At 43.8% G+C, this 22,281-nt stretch overlaps 4 protein-coding genes across 5 annotated transcripts; 2 read left to right on the top strand and 2 right to left on the bottom strand.

Moving 5' to 3' along the window:
• Nucleotides 1-1,135: 1,135 nt before the first annotated feature.
• Nucleotides 1,136-5,682, top strand: ppm1nb (protein phosphatase, Mg2+/Mn2+ dependent, 1Nb (putative); the record flags this gene model as incomplete). Its single annotated transcript, XM_079171600.1, has 6 exons — nucleotides 1,136-1,541; nucleotides 1,745-2,316; nucleotides 3,856-3,973; nucleotides 5,231-5,345; nucleotides 5,440-5,503; nucleotides 5,665-5,682. The coding sequence occupies 6 exons, from the start codon at nucleotides 1,136-1,138 to the stop codon at nucleotides 5,680-5,682; spliced, it is 1,293 nt and encodes a 430-aa protein (XP_079027726.1).
• A 2,321-nt stretch (nucleotides 5,683-8,003) lies between these two features.
• Nucleotides 8,004-9,500, bottom strand: kcnk12l (potassium channel, subfamily K, member 12 like; the record flags this gene model as incomplete). Its single annotated transcript, XM_079171615.1, has 2 exons — nucleotides 9,140-9,500; nucleotides 8,004-9,013 (listed from the first exon to the last, which is right to left on the bottom strand). The coding sequence occupies exons 1-2, from the start codon at nucleotides 9,483-9,485 to the stop codon at nucleotides 8,004-8,006; spliced, it is 1,356 nt and encodes a 451-aa protein (XP_079027741.1). The 5' UTR covers nucleotides 9,486-9,500.
• Nucleotides 9,501-11,170: 1,670 nt separating this feature from the next.
• On the bottom strand, nucleotides 11,171-17,458 carry itpkca (inositol-trisphosphate 3-kinase Ca). The gene is made up of 7 exons (XM_079171611.1): nucleotides 17,345-17,458; nucleotides 14,548-14,647; nucleotides 14,217-14,430; nucleotides 13,732-13,936; nucleotides 13,431-13,532; nucleotides 13,286-13,357; nucleotides 11,171-13,079 (listed from the first exon to the last, which is right to left on the bottom strand). The coding sequence occupies exons 1-7, from the start codon at nucleotides 17,354-17,356 to the stop codon at nucleotides 12,873-12,875; spliced, it is 912 nt and encodes a 303-aa protein (XP_079027737.1). The 5' UTR covers nucleotides 17,357-17,458; the 3' UTR covers nucleotides 11,171-12,872.
• Nucleotides 16,047-22,043, top strand: ccdc61 (coiled-coil domain containing 61). 2 transcript variants are annotated; one of them, XM_079171597.1, is made up of 13 exons: nucleotides 16,047-16,891; nucleotides 17,962-18,119; nucleotides 18,206-18,288; nucleotides 18,774-18,934; nucleotides 19,067-19,219; nucleotides 19,305-19,503; nucleotides 19,610-19,692; nucleotides 19,826-20,046; nucleotides 20,138-20,216; nucleotides 20,308-20,505; nucleotides 20,590-20,623; nucleotides 20,769-20,835; nucleotides 20,944-22,043. In XM_079171597.1, exons 2-13 carry the CDS (start codon nucleotides 17,972-17,974, stop codon nucleotides 21,036-21,038), a joined length of 1,521 nt encoding a protein of 506 aa, XP_079027723.1. In that variant the 5' UTR covers nucleotides 16,047-16,891; nucleotides 17,962-17,971; the 3' UTR covers nucleotides 21,039-22,043. The 2 variants fall into 2 exon arrangements, with proteins under 2 accessions (XP_079027723.1, XP_079027722.1); XM_079171596.1 differs by lacking the exon at nucleotides 16,047-16,891 and adding an exon at nucleotides 17,371-17,511.
• Nucleotides 22,044-22,281: the final 238 nt, after the last annotated feature.

Genomic DNA, 22,281 nt, shown 5'->3' with positions numbered 1-22,281 from the left:
CAGAGTTAAGCAGTTATTTGGTGAATGGTGCCAAAAAAACGTCTGTAAGTCATGTTGCGGTGACATAATCACGCAAAACCAAAGTCACGTTTTTGATATCTTCAAAATTAAATAAACAGCAAACATGCAGCATACTTTCCCCCTTTAGCTCCACTCAATTTTAAATTTGTTTGTCTCTATAAAGATATTGATTTGTGGCTAACTATATTATTTTATTTGCTTTTATTTTAGAAAATGTTTCAACAAAACTACTTATCACTTTACACCCATGATTGAGAAACACATCTGGCCTGTAGCAAATTTAGCTTTATTGCCACATCAAGTTCCAGAATAAAAAAGATCTGTCATAAAAGTATTAAAGTGAGAATATAACTATATAATAATAATAATATATACAAAAACACTCCAACCCTGAGTCCAATCTGGCATTTAACATGCACTGTCACAATATATACAAGTGTATCAGCTTGAAGGGCTCATCTCTGTGCATAAACCTGTGAAAATAAACCTTCTGTTCCCTGTGTCTCTTCCTTCCACCGTCAGTAACACACTGTGTGCTAAAGGGCCGACAGTCCTGTAATCCACTGTGATGGTAGCCCATAATCCCAACCGATCACACGTTCAGATTACCAAACATGTGGGAGGGACAGAGCTCCAGATAGGAGGACGGTGAGAGAGGGTGAGCTCATAACAAGACAGTGGCGATGCAAGCTAAGCGGGGATTGGTGCACATAAATAGCCAGCCAATCACAGAGGAAGCAGGAAAAAATAACAAAGGGGAGAGCTGGTGAAAGAGGAAAGAGCTATGAAGAAGTGAGAAAGAGGGCGAAATCACAGCAGCGCAGAGGAGAGAACAAGTAAGAGAGGAAGGATGAGTGGAGGAGAGAGCACTGATCAGTGAGGTCTCCAGAGAGGAGAGAGGAGAGGAAGGAGATGAGCAGAGAGAGGGGGGTGAGCAGCCAGCACTGAGAGCATCTATCAGCTCAGGCGGCCATGCTCTGAGCCCTGGAGCGGCAGGGCTACGCAGACACTGCACAGGCCCAGCATCAGGCCCAGCTCCGCCATTCCTCCCAGCCACAAACACCGAGGAAGGGATAAAAGAAGATTCCACCCGCATCGGCTGGGCAGAAAAGCCATGAGGACAGCCAGGAAGGGCAGCGTGGAGATGCCGGCGTTTATGCGGCAGCTGGTGAAAGAGACAGAGAAGAGGGTCAGCTCTTTCTTCAAAGGGGGCCGTGGAGGAGCAGCTGAGGGAGAGCAGCCAGGGGACGGTGAGAGGGAGGAGGTCATTCCTAGCCCCTACCTGGACCGGCCAGTCCTGGACAAGCTAACCGAGGAGGGCTGCGCCCGCTGGGGCCTTACCTACGCCCTGGGAAGCATGCAGGGCTGGAGGGCCAACATGGAGGACTTCCACAACTGTGTGCCACAGCTGGGTGGAGAGCTGGCCGACTGGAGCTTCTTCGCCGTGTTCGATGGTCACGCAGGCAGCACGGTGGCACAGTACTGCTCCCAGCACCTTCTGGGTCAGATCCTAACCACAGGTGAAAGATGTGCATGAATGAAAACAAAAGATTTGATCAGTGGTGTGGAGTGTTGTTGTCTTTTATAATTGCAATGACGCTCACCTATGTGTCATTCCTCATTACATTCTGCAAAAAATCTAGCCAGTAATGATGTGTTTTTATGGTATGCCGGATCCAGAAAACACAAAGTATTCCAACATTATATCTGTTTGTGCAAACAGGTGGGATGGGAGCAGAGGATGACCCTGACAGGGTCAAAGGAGCCATCATGGAGGGCTTCCTGCAAACAGACAAGCACCTGCACTCCGCGGCACGTCGAGAAGGCTGGGAGAGGGGTGGTACCACCGTGGTGGCCGCCCTCATCTCGCCGTATTACATCTACTTCGCCAACTGCGGAGACTCGAGGGCCGTGCTGTGCCGGTCTGGCCAGGTTTGCTTCTCCACTGAAGACCACAAACCTTACAGTCCTCTGGAGAAAGAGCGCATTGAGAGCGCAGGCGGCTCCGTGTCCGTCCAACGGATCAACGGCTCCCTGGCAGTGTCCCGTGCTCTGGGGGACTTCAGCTACAAGGGAGTGGAGAACCGGCCGCCTACCCAGCAGATGGTGTCACCAGAGCCAGAGGTGTGCGTGGTGGAGCGCTCACCAGCAGATGAGTTCCTGGTGCTCGCCTGTGACGGGGTGTGGGACATCATCAGCAACGAGGACCTGTGCGCCTTCATCCACAACCGGCTGAGTGTCTGCACTGACCTGAGGGATGTCTGCACCCAAGTCATTGACCTCTGTCTCTATAAGGTCAGAACCAGTGAACATGTCATCTTGATCTTTTCAACGCATTTCTACATGTTCTACACAAAAACACAACATCAGTATAAAACTATGTTGTATCGTTTTTTAATGGGCAGTGGATTTCACGTAATTAACATAATCCCGTAAACTGTGACTGTGTTGAGTCGGTTTGGCTCGATCTGAAAGCTGCCGAGGTCGTTCCAAAGATAAAAGGGTTAAAGTCTACTTGGTAAGAATCTATGTAATATGGTGACATTTAGGTGTTTTGTATACGCGGTCTACTGCGATGAAACTGAGAACATCTTCTGATTTAAGTTTAAATTGGTGAACTCTGCCATGCAACACTGAAATAGCAGTTGCTTATTTACTCATTCAACAAAATTATTTTTTCTTTTAGCTCTGTTTTGCTCTGTCGTTCGTCTGAAAAATATACAAATGAGAGCGGTGAGAAAGATCTAAAAAAATAAAGTTGCGTGCTGAAAAACAAAACTATTAGCTGAAAGACACTAAAATGCTCTGTACAGGTGAGGTTAACTCTGTGGGGTTGTCACTATGTCATGTGATCCACTGTGAAAATATTGATTAAAGCCACTTTAAACGTGTTCATGCCTGTATGGAAGTGAACCAGATTAACAAAAAGCAGCTCTGACCTCTGACCTCTGTGAGCTTTGGATCAGTCCCATTTAGACTATGGTTGTGGTTAAATGTGTACAACAGTGTGCGATACCACCTTAAAATAGATTGCATGGGGGTCAGAACCGGTTAGACGGGATTATTCTGGGTTCCTATGAGGACTCATTTCAGCTCTTTGTCTCGCTCTGAGAGTGCAGGAGATTTGAAGGTTAATGTTCAAGAAAATACAATTGCTCGTCATACCGTCCTTAAAAATAAAGAATATATTCAGACCAGTGAGGGAGAATAATTATCTGGCAACAGCCATCTCCACTGATAATATAACTGCTAGATTTCAGGGTGTTCAGTGAAGGACATGTTTCACTATACAGTAACTCATCTGTAGAAAAGGGAATTAGCTTGTTGTCAAGACCGCTTAAGCTTTTCAGTGTTACCTTGTGCCCATGATTTATTTGATGCATATCTTCTACCTAAGTGAAACAAATTCCCTCTATAAACTCATCCTTTATTTGAAACCAGGTATCACCAGAACCTCAAGGATATTAATAAAATAAATTCGGTTCATTGTTTATGTTGTACTTTCTTATATAAACACATCAGGATAAGCACGGACGACATGTGCACACGCTAACATCCATGCTGCACTCTGTTTGGGTGTCACGTCCATCATGTCACTCTGTTGTGTAACAGGGCTTCAGCTCCGGTGCGCACAGTGACCTCAAAATGTCACCGCTTCTTCCACGCTCCATTTACATTTTCTTCTGCTCCAATGCGCCTGTGAGGTGACTTTGAAGTGAAAATGATCCATCTCTAAGACCGTTCGCCCCCCAAGATGTAGCAATGTATCAGATGTTGACATTTGTAAGGTCAGCCGTCATTACTCACCTCTGCTGATATCGCTGTGCTCCACAGGGCAGCTTGGACAACATCAGCATCATCCTGCTGTGCTTCCCTGGAGCCCCCCAGCTGTCAGCAGAGGCATTACACCAGGAGGCCGAACTGGAGGACCTGCTGGAGTCCAAAGTAGCAGGTGTGTGAGCAATATTGATATACAAGGGACACTACAGGCAGTGTAATGTCATGTGAGGCACTTATTTTTGTCAACGCACGGTTTGATGTTGATACTTCTCTGTTTTCTTGAGATTTGTGATTTGCAGTTCAAGCACATTGAGATGGACCTCTTCTGTACCTGCAGTGGTTCAATGTATTCTAATACAAAAGTAATCTATATGAACACATTCTGCATTCATATGCTGAATTATGCATTCACATAAAGAATCTGAAGAGTTCTTGTTTCCGTTTGTATTGTCACGAGTAGTCTCGACAGAACCGGACTTTGGTTGGATGCAGGTAAACGGTCCGCATGGAGGGCGAAAGAGGTGGGACACGTTGGCCGAAATGCAATCTAGGAACCCAACAGCTATCGTCTGACGATGATTCCGCTTTTTATTGGTTTAAATTAGCTTGTAAACTGGCTACCTGCCATCTGGTCGCGACACGTCGTCACTCAACTCAAACTCCAGTCTGGCATCTCAAGTTGCTAATCGGACTGTCGACATTGAGCAGCGCATGGTAAAGGGAGTCTTGGCCTGGATCTCCGCTGGCTACACCCCAGAAATATAGCACCGTGACCCCAGAGACGTATCCGTCATCACACTGACAGTTAATGGGAAAACAGTCAATACCCCTCTTTTACCAATACTCTGGTTTAACCATTTAAAGTATAAGACTATACGTTTCTGGTATAGAATATTTCTCTCTGCCATAGATCTCCATTGTTACCCAAAAGCATATCAGTGAGCCCCACTGTTGCACTGGGTGACATGTTCCTTCATGACCATGAACATGGGTACTGTAGTTTATTTTGAGTCAATCCCACATACAGAATACTGTCAAATGTGGCAAATGCTCGCTGGAACACTAAAGGTGAATTCATTTGCAGCAGAAAATGCACTGTTTGAGTAATGTTTGTTCAAATCTACAGGGCCCAGCTGTTTTGGCAATTACTTTTAAAAAATGAAACTATATTTGTGTGTGGTCCATTTTTAAAGAAGTATGTCTCCAGCAAGCACCAACAGGCTTAGGGCTGAAATTATTAAAACACGTTCAAAGGGATTGTTGGTTTTGGACTTTTCACGGTTGATTTGATTGTTGACAATATTAAAAACACAGAATAATGCCAAGCCCTGTTTTAAGACTTTAAGAATATTTTAAAACTTGAAGTAGAACTTCCAAATGTGCTTACATGTTTTTTTTCTTACATGTTTTTTTTCCTAATATCTGACAGAGATTTATGATGAGCTGTGCGTCAGAGGGCAGGAACCTGACCTGCTGTCTGTCCTCACAGTCCTCGCATCCACCGACATCCCCGGATTACCACCAGGTGGAGGCATACAGAGCAAGTAAGAGACACAAAACATGTTAATGTGTGTGTGTGTGTGTGTGCGTCGTGTTCCCTGTATTGTGACATTACACCATGTTACTTGTGTGTTGCAGAAGGAACTGCATTATTTCTGCCTACTATCAACAAAGAGAGACCCACAAGCCCACGCTACCAAATGTGAGTACAAACTACAAACCGTCCCATTCTAGCATGTTATTTCCTTCAACATGGAGAGTATATTCACCATTATTTTCTCCATTGCCTGTCTGTCTGTCTGTCTGTCTGTCTGTCTGTCTGTCTGTCTGTCTGTCTGTCTGTCTGTCTGTCTATCTGTCCAGGGCCTGGGAGGCTCTTGAGAAGCCGGGCTGTTCTCCAAGGATCCGTTTGAAGGACTGTAATTAATATCAATATTAAAACTGTTTTCTTTCATGTGTGCACTTTGACAAAAAGGGAGATGTTGAACAGACAGGGGTGTTTGTTTACATCATACTAGCAAACAGCATCTTGTAATAACAAATACAATGCAAAATAGATCTAATAAAGCCTATTACATTTTATATTTATACAAGAAGGACATTTTGTAAAACGTACTCAGAGACACGATCCAGCAACAAACCTCTGCCTCATATTCAGTGAACAGAAAATACAGATGACAATTTCAAATGACTGTAAAACTGAATAACAACCAGCTGTGAAATTATACATTGTACATTGGATGAAATAATAAATGAGCATAGGTATGTAGAGTTGTATTTTTAAGAAGATGTTTTAGAAATAAGGAAGGAAAAATGGGTTATTGCGAGCCAAAAGCTAACATATATCCATTTGCTTTAACAGGGAGCGCTAACAGTGCTAGCGGCTGTGCAGCTGATGGTTGTGCACAAATTAAGCTGTTTCGTCATAGCAAAAAGTGACAGGCAAATAAACACTAGTAAAATGTTTAATTCTGCTATTTAAATCTCAACGTGTACACACAGTCAAGAAAGAATACATTTTCACACAAAATCTAAACCTTTTTTGAAAAGGTGTTTACTTCTACAACTCTTGTTTACTTTAAACATGTAGAATTAGATCCACTTCGCCGAGTGAAGTTACTATGTTATGAGTTATGTGTTCAAATAATTTGATTATTATCAAAAGATCTATACAGCATGTAACGGTTGGATTGTGAACAAATTCTGAACTAAAAGCATCCCAAAATTGGCCAAATACCCTAAAATCTGTATTTACTGACCGATCAAAATCTATTTTACGTGAATAAGTTCTACGCCTATATTTCTTGCAATTCTTTCTATATTCATATAACCATATTTGTAAACATTTTAATCAATACAGTGTATGTGAGATGTGTTTTTTCCATAAGTTGGATGACATGTACTGTGCTGCCTTATTCATCTTTTATATAGTAAAGATAAAACAAACAGCATCAGACCGGGTCAGTTTCAGGGTGGGTCATTTTATCCGCATCATATAATGGTTGTTTTATTATTCAGTGAGCAATTTTCTGTGTATAGACATTACATGTTAGGAGTCATGACTGTTTTAAACCTAAATAAAGAATATTTAATTGACTACTTGTGGTATTTTTACCCACAATAACTCCCTAAAGAACTATCTTTTTCTCATTGTTCTCAAATTAACAATTAAGACAATTCATCAAGCGTGACCACTAGAGGAAAATGGAGGATTTTGTCTCTAAGGAGGACGCTTTTCTCCCCACAATCATCATCCCATGCACTGATGAAAAACTATATATGTCACAGAATGATACAAAATGGATTAACATGTTGTTTGCATAGTAAAGGATCTCCTCCAGCTAGCAGAGGAGAGCCTGAATCTTGCTCTCTGCTCTGATGATGTGATCCTGCGACTATAAGCACTTTTGTCATAAGGACGTCCTCTAGGCCTCGTTTGATTGGATGTGCTCCATTGAAAACTCCGGATCTCAGCGCTATTTCATGATTACTAAGAATTTCAATGACATGCATTGATGAAACGAGATGGGCGACTTGTGAGCAATCAACAGATTAAAATGTCTCTTTTTCAGTGTTGGTGAGCTGCTGCGGTGCGTTTGAGAAGCTCCGTTTCGACCACAATTCAAATGTGTTGTGCTGTATAAGCAGCTAGTTATCTAAGAGGAGACTGTAGATATGTTTATGTCTGCATGTTCACTAATACTGACTACCACCTCACATACAACCATATTTATCAGGAGCTCAGAGGACAATGTGCAGCACTCTTAAATCAGCGGTCCCCTTCTAAGTGGTCCTTCACTGCTTCTTTCATCTGATTGCTTTTGAATGAGCCAATCACTTCAGGACATCAGACTCCTGCTCACAGTGATGTTAAATTCTTTAAATTGTATTCAGGCTTTTTGCTCTCTTTCTCTACACAGAAGAAAATGTAATCAATTATTGGATGTCCAGATTCCCCGCTGGAGGTCTGCTATCATCTGCATAGACTTCCATTGAAAATCGCTCAAATTGCAAATTGGAGGGTAATTATTCCGGTCACAGAATTTGGTTTGGTCACACTGAGGATAAATGATTGACTTTCTCTAAGTCATAAATGAGCGTACGTATGTAGAGTTGTATCTTGGACAAGAAAATAGGTTGGAATTAGGGCTCCATTATAGAGAGCCCAAAGCAATGTACACAAGAATGACATCTCACTTGTGCTACCTATCCACACTGGTTTCCTGTAGGCGATTGTTCATAATGGCCAAGGCCCCCACACCCCCGGAGAATCCATTTTGATGGCTGTAGCTTTGCCGTGGGCCCTGGTGAGCCGTTTCGCTCAGCTGCTTCTGTAGCAGTGCCAGAGACACCTTGTTGGACACCATGAACTCGTTGACAGAGATCATCTCTCCTGACAGACGACGGCCCACATGCACCCCATCAGCGGCCGCACCTGCGTCCGTCTCACTGTCGCACACGGTCTCCACCGAGCCGTCCATGTAGCGGTGTCGTCCCGCGGGGCAGTGGGACGTGATGGGCTGCACGGTGTTGCGCTTTAAGCGTTTCTGTCTGAGGTGCGCAAGCGGACGCACACGGTTGTGATTTTTCTTCTTGAGGCAGGGGCAGCAGAACCACCGGCACCCGGTTCTAGAGCAGGAGCAGGACTGGTGCCGCCCCGAGCAGACCAGTTTACCCACAATCCAGGTTAGAGTTTGCTTGATGATAATAGAAATGACATTGAAGAGTGAGTAGATACAACACACCCCCATCAAGATGAAAATGCAGTTCCCGAGTCGGTAGGCCTCCTGAGACTCGTACTGCTGTCTCTGACTGCTCACCAGGTCCCCGAAGCCGATGGTGCTGAAGGCCACAAAACAGAAGTAGAGGGAGTCCACGTAGCTCCAGTTCTCCATGGGGCTGTACAGAGTGGAAGCGCTGCATGCAATCACAACCGATGCCACACCCAGGATCAGCATTACATAATAGACTGATGGTTTCCAGCCTTCCAGGCTGTCCTCCTCTCCGGAGGACTCTTCCCTGCTCGACACCACCCAAACTCCAGCACACCTTAGCCGACGCTCATGGCACCAGCGCATGATGTAAGCCAACATTGTGATGATCCTCTCCAGGAAGAGGTTAAAGAAGAGAATGGTGGCAGCACAGCCGATGAGACCATAGAAGATTAAGAATATCTTTCCAGCTATGGTCGCCGGTGTGGTCATGCCAAAGCCTAAAGAAGAGACACAAAATAAAAAGTTAAAAAGTTCAAGGTTGATAAAACAGTACGAGTTGGTATCTCATAAGAATAATCTAAGAACTTTTGAATTGAATTGGCAAGACAAAAAAAAACGCTTACCAATAGTGGAGACCACTGTGCCCACAAAGTAGAAAGCTCCAGAAAAGTCCCAGCGGGGCCTCAGCGCGTCCACTCTGATCCCAGCTCCATTCGCCTCCTCGTACTGCCGCAGCAGAGTGTGCAAGGCCCCCAGGTTGACCCTGTATCTGTGGGTGAAGTTGTCCAGCTGCTGTTTCCAGAGGCGGCGGGCGCGCAGCTCAAAGGGGTGTTCCAGGGCTGAGAAGATGGCCGCTCCGCACAACAAGTAGACCAGGATGAGCCCGGCCAGCAGGCAGAAACGGGCATTGTCTTCATTCATGGGCGCCCTGGAGCAGCAGCAGCTTCCAGCAGCCCTCCTCTGGGCCATGAGCACAGCAGCAGCAGCAGCAGCACAGACACACCACCGCGACAACATGCACCACCTCACACACTCACATGTCACACACTCGCAATATGTGTGGCATGCATCACCCTCCACACAACATACATGCACTGAATATATAGAGCACTTTTGGTTTACATATACAGCAATGCATTTAGCTGGAAAACTGCTGCTAAAAGTCTGCACATCTCTTGGTGAGAGTTACTCTGCTGCTTTAATGAAGAAGGAGGAAAATGATGCATCTGAAGAGAATAGTCTGTAAGAAAAAGAAGAAAAAAAAAAAGATATGTAATATATAATGGTAGTAACTACAATATAGATATTTTGTAATAATTTTATTTTGCACAACTATATATGCTTTTTTCCTTTTTATCAATACACAATTATTTAAACCACAAAAAATCGGACTGCAAACATTGCACACTTAAATAAATCACTACATATATTTTAAGAAAACACTGAATTCATGAAAACATTTTAGTCAGTAGCAGTTTATAATATGTAATCTACTCACAGATCAAGTAGTTTAAGTTTAAAGTAAAAAAACACAAATTGTACCTGGTTTTGTTGAACACAGCGTCCGTTCGGAGTCGGTCTGGATCTGATTCCATGGATCTGATGAACAATGACCAGCGAGAGGACGCCTCTTTGAGTTTTTTGTGCAAACTGAGAGGGTGTCTGATGTTTCATCTGTCACACACTGACATCATCATCCCCTGCCCACCCCATCTGTCTTTGAGCACACACTGATTGGCGCAGTCATCTCTTCATTTTGAAAACACTATTCCTCTTTTCTCCTCCTTCATCACGCCTCAATGTGACTTCACCGCAAAGAGCTACAAGTGTCACAAGGTTTGCTTTTTGTAATTGGTCCTTTAAATCACTCAGTTGTGTCCAGCGTGGACCGGCTAGTTTCAAGTTCCGCTCTGAACCTCGCTTCTCCTGCTACTGAAACTAATATTTTGCAGCAGCCTAAACATTAAACAAATATCAGCTCAGCAGGATACATTTCAGTGAAATATAAGAGCTGAGCTTACCCCTCTATCTTCACCACAACTGAGATACCCTTGTGCAAGGCACTCAACTCCAAAGTGCTCCAGTGGGATTTGCTCGGTAGCCGGCAGGTCAGATTGTGGTTGTGTTGTGCAGCCTCCAGCCCCTCTCAGAGGGCTTTCTGTTGTTGTTGCTGCAGACTGTGTGGGAGGATTTGTAGAGCATGACTCTGTTACTCTGTCTGCTCATCCCTTTAATCTCATCTGGGGCTGCAGGTAAGGGCAGGGGTTTCCTCTGCCGGCCGTCTGATGGCTGAACGACAGAAGCAGACAGGTGCGGAAGACAGAGAGCACATCTGCCTTCATCTCACCAGCCTGCCCTGCATCAGGTGTTGAACTTTAGAGTTTGATTAACATTTGGACCTGCTCAGGTTTACAGCACTGCGTATATCTGTCCCTTTTACTTGATATTTGAATGGCTAAATGTTACATCAGTAACTGCAGATATAGCTGCATAAATCCATCAATGCAGTACTTTGTCAACAGCATTACTGTACTATTAATTTAAAAATAACCAAAAACCAAATAATACAATATAAAATTGCTTTGTAAAGAGGTTTATAAATGAGTGTCACGTGGTTTATGTAACACACACATTCTACAATTCTGATGCTTTCAATGATCCAAAACAGTAAAAACATCAAATGCCATCAACCTTCATGCCTCAAAGGAGGACGAGAACAGCTGGTTTTCATGAGTCACCAAAACCAATGAGCACGACTGAGACAAAAAGATGCACATTTCAAGAGTTCCTGTCAGTGTGTCAGCCGCAGGAAGGATTAATAAGGTTCATTCAAATTTGTAAAACTCCATATGACTTGACAACAAAATGATCCGTAAATTAGGCAGAGTAGCAAAACACTTCAGTCACTGCTCTAAAATTTAAAAAAAAAAAAGAGTAGAAATATTGTGTTAATATTGCTTTGAGCTAAAATCACAATGCTAACATTTGGATGTTTAACAGGTATACTGTTTACCATTTCCACCCATCTGAGATTAGCATGCTAACATTTGCTAAGTGGCAGTAAACACAAAGTGCAGCTGAGGATGATGGGAATGTCATTTAGTATTGCACAAATTACAATTTTGACTTGTTGATTACGCGACTTTGTGGCAATCCAATAGTTGCCGAGAGATTTCACTCAAACGTCAACCTCGCTGTGGTGCTAGAGGAAAGGTAAAAAAAGTAAGAAGGATTCATCTTCAGGGACCATGAACAAAAGTTTGGGCCGATCCGTCCGTCAGTTTTGCAGATGTTATGATCGGTCTGCACTGAAGTGGTGAACAAACTGACCGAGACCGAAAAGGCCAAGACAGAAAATAATATAAACTTTAACGGTAAACCATTAACTCCATAAATCACTACGTGCAAAAGCAACACCTTTCCTGTTATTGGTCTTAACTATTAACAATATCTGTAGTAGACCATTGATATCCACTCAAATGCCAAAGATTAGTGTTTTCTTAACGGTGGAATATAATCCTCACTCGAATGCAAATGGTACAATTATTTCACAATCTAATAGGTTAAATATTTAAAGGTTTAGTGTGTAGGATTTGGCGGCATCTAGCGGTGAGGTTGCAGATTGCAACCAACTGAACCTTCTCCTGTGTGCCAAGCGTACCTTATCTAGAGCCAGTGTTTGGTTTGTCCGCTCTGGGCTACCGTAGAAACACGGCGGCCTGCTCCGTGGTGACGTATATTAAGATATAAACGTCTCATTCTAAGGTAACAGAAAAAACACAATAATCCTTTTTTTTCTAGTGACAGCATTATATTCCATTTCTGCCAATAGATCCCCCTAAAAGCTACACACCGTAACTTTAAAGAAATGCAGGAAATAAGTCCACTATCGTTTTAGCACCATTTTAATGACACAGAGTGACATTTCAACTGCAGATCTTCCCAAAGCAGAGGGGCCAGCCATATCTTCGGCTTCTAATTGCTTGCGCCATGTTTTCCCTAAAATAATGAGCAGTGTAATCTCAAGACAGCTGGGTCGGCGTCTCCTGCTCGAGGCTGCGAATCGGCAGCACAGGTGAGTGCAGGTCTAATTAGTGGTCAAACTTTACAGGGCTCAGGTTGAGATTTACATAAATCACCAATGATCTTTTGACCAATGTTGTAATTGTAATTTGCTGAAAGTATTTACTCTTGTAATCAATCACATCTTCCTTTTTCACACCCTCATTCTGTACCGAGTTCATTCTCACAATTCTGACGACACGACCGTTTCAGAAGCCAATGCGTCTGCAGTCACTCACTTCCGAGTGGTGAAGGAAGGCTTAGGAGTGAATTTCCACACGTTTAGAGAGCAGTTCAGGTCAGGGGCAGCATGTTGGCCAGCATATCAATGAGGTTGTCCAGACCCCACAGGTAGCCGTCTTCTCGATTGCCATCTACCCAGGGAGTGCGGTGGTCCAAGGTGAGGTGTGCCGGTAATGCCGCTGACTTTCCAAAGTCAATCATCCAGACTCCTGTTCTGCCTGTCCAGTCATGTAGAAACAGTAAGGAACTGCCCACAACCTGCAGGGGTACAGCTGTTAGGAAAAAGTTCCACCTACTGGACCAATGTGCTCTATCATCAGCATAAGCCTGCCGACACCAAACAAAAGAATGGGCACCACAGAATTCCAAACTAGCTCTTTTGGAACAAGCTAAATTGTTCTTTATTTAACATTTTGAAAATCCTGTTCAAAATATGAACAAAACAAAACGGTCCCACATCTAACCTCATGTGTTCTGAAGAAGTCTGAGGCCTCCAAGACCTGCCGCAGTTGTTTCAACCGCCTCAGATATCCCCACTGACGGGAAAGACACAAGATTTACAACAAATGTATCAATGAGTGAATGAAAGTCAGCGGAGGTCACACTCACCACAATGTGTGTACTGGAATCAACGAAGTTGTCCAGTGCTTCCATCACTTGCTCTCTGCTTTTGGTCCTTTTGAAGTTTGTGTGACATTCTTCATTTGACTTCTGCAAAAGGAAACTTACAAGTTACAGCATTATAATGTAAAATGTGCAGCTATTACACTATGATCATAGACATTTATTGCTGCTGCTGCTGCTGCAAAAAAAAAATGGCATTTTTCAAAGATTGTCAACCGAGCAGCATTTATTCCTTATGTATCAAGTTAAGTCAATGACCTGAGACAAGCATCTTTGATGAGCTTACCCTGAATCCTTCGATACGGAAACCCAGAGATGTTGTGGAGCTCAGCGTCTCCCTCCACTGCATGTACCTGGTTTTCAGCACTGCCTGCTGGGATCGCTCCTGGTCCGTCGGGGCCTCTGGGTCCACAGCCACCATCTTGTCGTACATGTCTTTACGGGGCTGGGGCCGCTCTCTGGCCACCAGCAGCTCCCCCTCCAGGTATGTGCTGTGAAGGGCAGGGCCTCACTGTTATTGTTACTGGGAATTATTAATTACATTAAAGAGCATTATGACGGTGGAACTAGGATTACCGCCTCACAGCTGTATGTCTTCGCCAACCTCTAATCATTTATGGGTGTTTTATCATTTTGTTATTTCAGGGCTGTTATATATTGATATTCAGCATATATCAAAAACTATTTGGCCTTATTGAGACGTCTCCTCCTTCAAATTTGCCTGAAATAAAACTCCTCTGCTCTGTCACAAAAATTGCCATCAAACCTTACCGGCTCCCCATCTTGCAGTCCATGATGGCAGGTCTGTTGAAATGGGTCAGCAGGTTGTCCATCATGTTGTAATTCTGCTCGTCCCGCTGCACCACACCGTGGTAGGCTGGAACAAAGGGCCTCAGAACATCCTCCATCAGCCTCAGGTAGCACTGTTGCTCCCCCTCACAAAATCTCTTCAGCAGTGTGCCATAGTCTCCAACATGAAAGCTCCCTGGAAAAGGAAAAAAAGAAGACAAACCATATTCATTTCTTTACTTACATTGTTTGTTACTAAAATTAGACCCGTTGAGGAGCAAAATGCAAGCCAAGTTAGACCAGATGAACAAACCTGCATGTCCGACCACTTGCAGCCACTGCTGAGGTTTCTTGGGAGTCATGGGTAGGAGAGATGAGGTCCCACAACTTTTGTGTTTCTTCCATGCGGAGCTCTGCACGGAAAGACCAAAACTCACACACACACACTCTCCAGGTCACACTCCTCTGCTGCCTGTGTTTTTCTGTGTCTGTACCGACAAGCAGCAGACTTCAGACTCATTTACTCAACTTTTTTGCATTGTGGGTGATCAACGTGTCCATGGAAACAGCCCTGACCCAAGACCGTAAGTGAAGAGAGGACGGGGTCGGCTCTGGTCTTGTGCAACAGGTTCATCAAACATTTACAGCGAGCACTTGTTTTCTGCTATTTAAAAACACTTAACTCGACAGTGGAACGCTGAACACTCAGATGTTGACAATGTCAACATGGAAGTTGGTTCCATGTTTTATCATTATGTTGAAAACGTGACGCCGACGCAATTATTTCAACTGATTTGGCGATTGGAGGACAATTTGTCCACTATTATAATTTTAAAGTTTAATAAAAACAGATACTAGCTTGACAAATAGGAGAAGATTCTTGGTTCTGTCTGTTCATTAAATCAATTAATTGCAACTTTTGTATCACTTATTTCTAATCACATAATTAATTAACATTGATATGATGCCCAAAATGCCTAATGTTTTACTTTGCAATGGTGCTAAGTAAGTACACTACAATTGTAACGGTCCATGTACTTTACTTAATACTTCTACTCCACCACATTCTGGAGGGAAATATTGTACATTTTTTTACTCCACTTTATTTATTTGACAACTTGAGCTACTATAGTTACTTTGTAGATTACATATATACACAACAGGTGATCACTTCATAAAATTTGATGGACTGTTAGAGATGAAACTATCAAAACGTATAGAAAGCAGTTGAAGTTAATTAATGCAAGAGTTTGAATAAGTGAATAAGTACTTTTATTTGTGATATAAAGTATACTTTGCACTTTTCTGCATCAATATTATCACTGATGATACTTCTGTATTTTTATAATAGTATATATATATATTGTTATATTGCTACAATATCTGATACTTCCTCCACTATTGATTTTCAGCACTATCATGTAGTCCAGGGGTGGCCAACCCGCGGCTCCCGAGCCGCATGCGGCTCTTTGCCCGGTTTCATGCGGCTCTTACGTTCATATCGAAGTTTGTATTTGTGTTTTTTTAATGTTCGTGTTCGCTTCGCTTGAGTTAAATACGGTATTTTCGTCAAACGCGCATGTGCGGCCACAGATTACGTTCCTCGTCGACCCATTTAACGCCGAGACGGACTGTTTGAAAGCCCCGCTAGTCACAGATGAGGATGCGGCTGAGTTAGAGATGATCGATCTTTGTGAGGAGGACCAACTCAAACCTGCTTTAAGGGACGGGACCATTGAGTTCTGGAAAAGTGTGCCAATGAAAAAATACCCCAATGTCAAACGGGCTGCGCTTAAGATACTGTCAATGTTTGGGTCAACATACGTCTGCGAGTCTGTGTTTTCTACCCTGAAACACGTGAAATCAAAGCATCGATCTGTTCTGACTGACACCCATGTGAAAGAATTGCTTCGAGTGGCAACAACGGAATACAAGCCAGATTTGAAGAGGATTGTTCAAGGCAAGGAATGCCAGAAGTCCCACTAAGTAACATGCATAGTAAAAGAAAAACACTATTGTAAATTATTATATTTTTGTTTGTGGACTTAGTTGAACTGAGAGTTTGTCTGTGTGAGACAGAGTACACAATGTTCATTGTTGAAAATGACTGGCCTGTGGTCTTAGGAGTCAATTTCTGTCATTATCATATTGGTGTGTGACATTTACAATAAATCTGGCTGAGCAAAGGTATGTGTGTGTGTGAGGAAGGGATAGGGTGATGTTCATGTGTGCCCATGTGTATGATGTGGCTCTTTGCGGTAACACAGTAAAAAATGTGGCTCTTGGTCTCTGACTGGTTGGCCACCCCTGATGTAGTCGCTCACATGTAAATGTTGTGTCTACTCTCTGCCTTTAGAGGGCAGCAACGCCTCTGATTGTCCTCGCGCCTTAGAGCCGAAGAAGAGGCAGCGTTGGCAAAGCAAAGTGCAGAAGAAGAATTTAACGGTTCCCGGTTGTTGAACCGCTCCCGTCTCCACGGTGCCGCCGGTGGCTTCCAACTTGTTTTAGACTAGCTGTACTGTACCACAAATCAAGCGGCTATCTATTCCACGCACTTCACCCAACGCTAGCTACCGCGCCTGCGATGCTTGTCCCACGAGAAGCTAACGTTATGTGTTGACAGCTCACCTCATTACGGACCGTTACTGCGACCAAAGGTAACGTTCAGGTGTTTTTATGTTTGCCGTTTATTCGCACACTGGGTAACACGGAGCTAGGATAGTTTGGTTAGCTAGCTGCGACTCTAGTTCACTAACTCGCGTGACCCAGCGCTAACTAACGTCAATGGTCAATGCTAGCTAACCGTAGCTAACGAGAGCGAAGATGTTTACTCTTGCTAGCTGATCTATTGACAGAAAACACTGACTAGAAGACGTAGCGTTAGTTAACTACATACCAGAAGCCCTTAATAACACATTTATTAGAGCTGACCCTGAACTAGTCACGTTACTCCCTCCTGTCTATGTTTTGTGAGCATGAAACGTCACAGTGAACGATGAGGTTCACGCAGTTTTCATGTCAGTCGCTTTCACTCTCTGCACGAGAGAAAGTGAAGCGCGAGATCTAACGGCTCTGTAACGCAACAGAAGAGACGCACGTTAACATCTTACCTCGTAAAACATGTCTTATGGCGTTCGCGGAGTCCTCGACGTACGATATGAACCAAACCATCCAGAACTTTTACCCCAATAAAAATGATGACACCTTTTTTGAAATGGACTCTGTTGGCTCGCTACCGCCCCTCGCGGTGTGTTTTGATTGAGACACGCTGTGTGAGGTGAGCCAGGTGAAACGGGAGTGAGACAGAATGATGAAGTGGTTTAAAATAACTGAAATTAAAAAGAATCTACAGCTAAATTCAAGATAACATACATCTATAATGTTCTGTGTTGGCTGTAGCCAACATCTTTAATGTTTTACTACGAGGTTATTGTACTACTAAACAGAACAGAATGTCAAAGTGGATGCAAATCTGCCAAATTAATTTACATGAAGTACAAATATAGCACTATAAAAAAACTCTTATGTCAGTAGAAAACAGGACATGCACATCCGATTTGCTGATAATGTAGACTACAGTTGAATTCATTTAGATTGTATGATCTCGTTAAACGACAGGTAATAAGGCTCTGATTTGTCCACGTGTTACATTTGATATTGTTATTGAACAGATGAGTTTATTCCAGTCGCTCCTCATTCATGATAATAACTTACCTCTTCTACACAGACCCGGCGTGATGGAGGAGGGCGCTGAGGTGATGGAGGATATTGTATTTCGAGGAGTGGAGTTTTCTGTGAAGGTAGAGGTGGACAAGGGGTTGCTGATAGTCGAAATCTCTGATGCAATGACAGCGGATCAATGGAGAGGGGACTTTGATCCAGCATGTAAGTAGCACACATTCATTATAGATCAAATGCCAAAACAGGCACAAGTAGTCTCTCTCACATTGTTCAATTATTCTTTTTTTCAGACATTGAGGACCTCACCCGCAAAACTGGCAACTTCAAGCAGTTCCCCATTTTCTGCAGCATGTTAGAATCAGCTGTTAGAAAGGTATGTTTGAAGGTGCACTCGGATAGAACGAGGAGGGGGGGAAAATGCAGAGGTGGCACAAATACGTCAATAGAAAGAGACACAAATTAGCTTGAGGCCGTGTGAGCTGAGGCGAGACTCATTCATTCGAGTTCAATGTTTCCACATGAGCGGAAAAAATGTCCAGTTATCCCGAGCTGTCTTATTCCCTCTCTGCTTTTCATTACTGTTAAGAAACATGGGGCCAAAAGGGGAGCGGGCCCCGAGGAAAATAACAAACTATTGGAAATTTGGGTACTTTTAGGAATCTGTCTAAAACTAGACACACACAGAGAGACATCAGTACTGTCTGTCAGGCCCATTGTGGCTAAAACTAAAGTACCACTTATTTTCCTGTACATATAAGGATGAGGCATAACATGACAAAGTAAATATAAACCAGGACATTTCTAATCTTTAAAAAGGTGTTTTTGATGTCGGATCATTAACTTGAGCCTTTTCTGCAGATGAGTGATTCGGTTACACTTGACCTCTTGACCTACGCTGACCTGGAGCTGCTACGTAACAGAAAAGCCGGAGTGGTTGGTCGTCCTCACGGCCATCAGCAGTCCTCTGTCCTCACTGCCAAAAGATACCTAATCCTCATATACACCGTGGAGTTTGACAGGTTTGTGTCTCTGTTGCAACTTACATGGTAACATATTAAAAATGAGTTTGCCGATGCCCTGTTTTGGCCATATTTAGTTTCTCAGTATTTGGGTAATCACCCGTGATTTGCTGACTCTAGTGTACTTTGTAGGATACACTACCCCTTGCCGCTGCCCTATGTGGGTAAGCCCGACCCGGCCGCCCTGCAGAAGGAGGTCAGAGCTCTTAAGGCCGAGCTCAGCACCGTCTCCTCTCATGGAATCAACAAATCTGCAGATCTAGAAATACAACGGCTACGAGCAGAGTAGGTTTCATCTCCTCAGCGTGACCAATGTGAAGACGGCACACAGGACTTTTTTTTTTTTTTTACCGTCTCCTACTGTTTGCAGGCTGGCTCTGGTGAAAGAAGAAAAGGATGCGAAGGCTAAGCTCCTGGAGCGGATGCAGAGCGGTCCCGCAGCGGGACGAGAGGACTGGCGGGTCAGAGACGTGGTGAGGACGCTGGAGGAGCAGCTCGTCAAGGAGAGGGCCAAAAGTCAACGCTCGGCAAGCAAGAGATGCCAGGAGCAGCGACTCCTAGTGGAGCAGGTGGACCTCTGATGCTCCTCAAAGTAGTCAACTGCAATAGATTTATGGGGTTTCCGTTGTTGCTCAGCTGGTTTTAACATCTTTTTTGATTCCCTTTCCTGGCTAGTTCGAGGAGCTGAGAGCATCGGAGTGCTCTCTCCGCGTTCGGGTCAAGAATCTCACCAGTGAACTGGCGTTCCTACGGAGAGGGTTAGACAATCTAATCATGTACTATGTCTTTATCTTCTCTCTCTTTATTCCATTCACTTACAATGTGGAGTAAAAATGTGAACTCTGGATGTTATTTACCTACTCGGCGCTCGCCCTCTCTGTGCGTCTGCAGCAGAGTGACTCCGGTGTCCGGCCGCGTCAGTTCTCGGGCCGACGGGGAAATCTATCGCTCCGTCTCCCGCGAGAGGAGGACGGTGTACGGGACGATCAGGGCTCGCTCGGGATCCAGAGAACGGATGGACGACAGAGGTCAGAGGTCAGAGGAGAGGGCCAGAAGAGCGGACTCCTCGGGACCTCGCGCTCACATACCCAGGCCGTCACCGTCTCCCACTGGTACTGGTACTGCTCATGATGTAGCTGTAGTTTGGCCCATTACCTTTTATTAGGAGGTGAAATCTAAATATTCTCACCTGCTATCTGACAGGGTCCCGGGTACAACGTTTTGACCCAACTGCTTACATCCAGGACAGGCAGCGCAGACTGAAAGAGGCAGATCTCAAAAAGTTGGTCTCCGTTATTTTTTGCCTTTGCCGTCTTTGACAGCACCGATCTTTGGCGTTGCAACAACAGTGTGAACCCTGTTTTCTGTGTCAGCCATAGGAAGGTACGGAGGGACATGCTGACGTCCCCCACAGTCCCTGAGAGGGGGCGTTCCCGGTCCAGAGAGGCCTATCCCCAGATGGCCCGGTCTGGCAGTAGAGGCAGGAGTCTGTCAGTGGAGCGTCGAGGGAGCAGGAACTCCTCCCAAAGCTCCTTAGTGGATATGGAGGAAATGCCTCAAAATCTGCTCAGGTGATGAGAGTACGTCCGAATAGGTTTTTGTGAAGTCTGTTGCTTTAGCTGGTTGTTTTAAAGTCTGTTTTTCTGTGATTATAGAGGAAGAAAACAGACTTACAATGGACCCAATGCGGTGAGTAAACCGGTGCTTCATTTAACACTGGTACCGTTTGTTGCTGCCCTCTCATTCTATGTCTATGGTGACATCCATTCACAGCAGGTTGTGGGCTTCTCAGGGGGTTTGCTGTCTTCATAATGTGCATTTTATCTCTTTCTAGTCCAGAGGAGGCCTTTTGAATAGGAAGCCATTTTGCAGTACTCCAACACACAGAGGGAAAGACAAAGGTAACTAATCCAAGTCGTGTACATTCTTGCTTCAGTAAAATGATTTGAGTTGAAAACAAGCTGGTCGCCACACAACATGTGATCATCATTTTACGTCTCCAACCCCAGACAGCTCCTTAGACACAGGGGCCGAGCTGTCCGAGATCGATGCCAGGCTGTTGGCCCTTCAGGACTACATGAGGGACCTGGATACAGGACACTAACCGCTGCTCGAGTCACTCCGTGTTACCCGACAAGCTCAGGCCATCTTTTTGTTATTATTTTTAACGGTGACCGGACTGGAGGAGCACATTGAGCTTCATGTTAGAGACTAAAGTCAAACTTCCAGGATTTCAGGAAACTACAGCCATCACTGTGAAGGACTCCTTTTTTCTGGACTGAAGATATTATTTTTTTAATATACTATGTTTTTATTAATTAACTTAAGAGGACTGTGTGTGACTGGAGTGTTTTTCTTTATTATTATATATTATTTTTTACACCTCATCAAACTAACTTAACTCGTTACCATGGACGGACGAGTCGGCGGTAGCTCAGTCCGTTAATGTTTTTTCATCCTTTACTCGCTGGTTGTTTTCCATGTTGTGGAGGTTTTTTTCTCCCTGTGAGCGTGTGTGCGTCATCTCTTCCTTCCTAAACACATTTAAGTAAAGCAACTATTTTAAAGTGACATGTCAATGGATGTGATCAACATGTTGACGTCTCTTCTGTCCCGTGCATGTTAGAATACCCTCCAGGTAGTGGACCTGACTGACTGTCATCATGTCTAGATTTGGTGGTTAAATGTCATTCCAGTATTTTCTATCCATGTGTTGTAATGTACATTAAAATGTTTTTCCACGGTTTGAACCAAAATAGACCCAATTTCCCTTTGAGCTCATATCCTCTCAAGCATAAAAGATATTAATCTTGGATAAGGTTTGTGTAAGGAATACTTACAATATTTGAACCACATTCATGGAGATCGTGCATGCAACTGTATGAACGCAACACGTTTTGTTGACGAGTGAAACTGCCACATTTTCTATGAATCGCTGTATGTGTATGTGCACAAAGACTGTTACTCTCATTTCTCTCCAGTCTAATGCCTTTTAAACCACCTAAAAATATAATTTATAACAAATTATCCTGTTTTCTTACATGTTTGTGTACAGTTTACACCACTGCAGCTGGCTCGCTGCATTAATTAACAAATAAAGTTACGGGCACGGAGCTTCAGCTCAGGGGCTGAACAGCTGCTCTGTTTCTACCAGCAGTCATTTATGTCATGAAGAAGTGAATGTAGCACGCAAGCTGCACACTGTCACAACATTTAAGCTACATAATGCAGAAAATATGAATTTGGTTTTAGAGGAAGATATTTGAGAAAAATTGTTTTCCTTACAAAAAGTTTCAAATTCATTGTCCTGCACAATTCCAGCAGGACTCCTTCACAACCGGCAACAG

This window comes from Pholis gunnellus, assembly GCF_910591455.1.
Source record: "Pholis gunnellus genome assembly, chromosome: 13".
Lineage (NCBI taxonomy): Eukaryota > Metazoa > Chordata > Actinopteri > Perciformes > Pholidae > Pholis > Pholis gunnellus.
The sequence above is the reverse complement of the archived record's forward strand: the minus strand, read 5'-3'. Positions and strand labels throughout refer to the sequence as shown.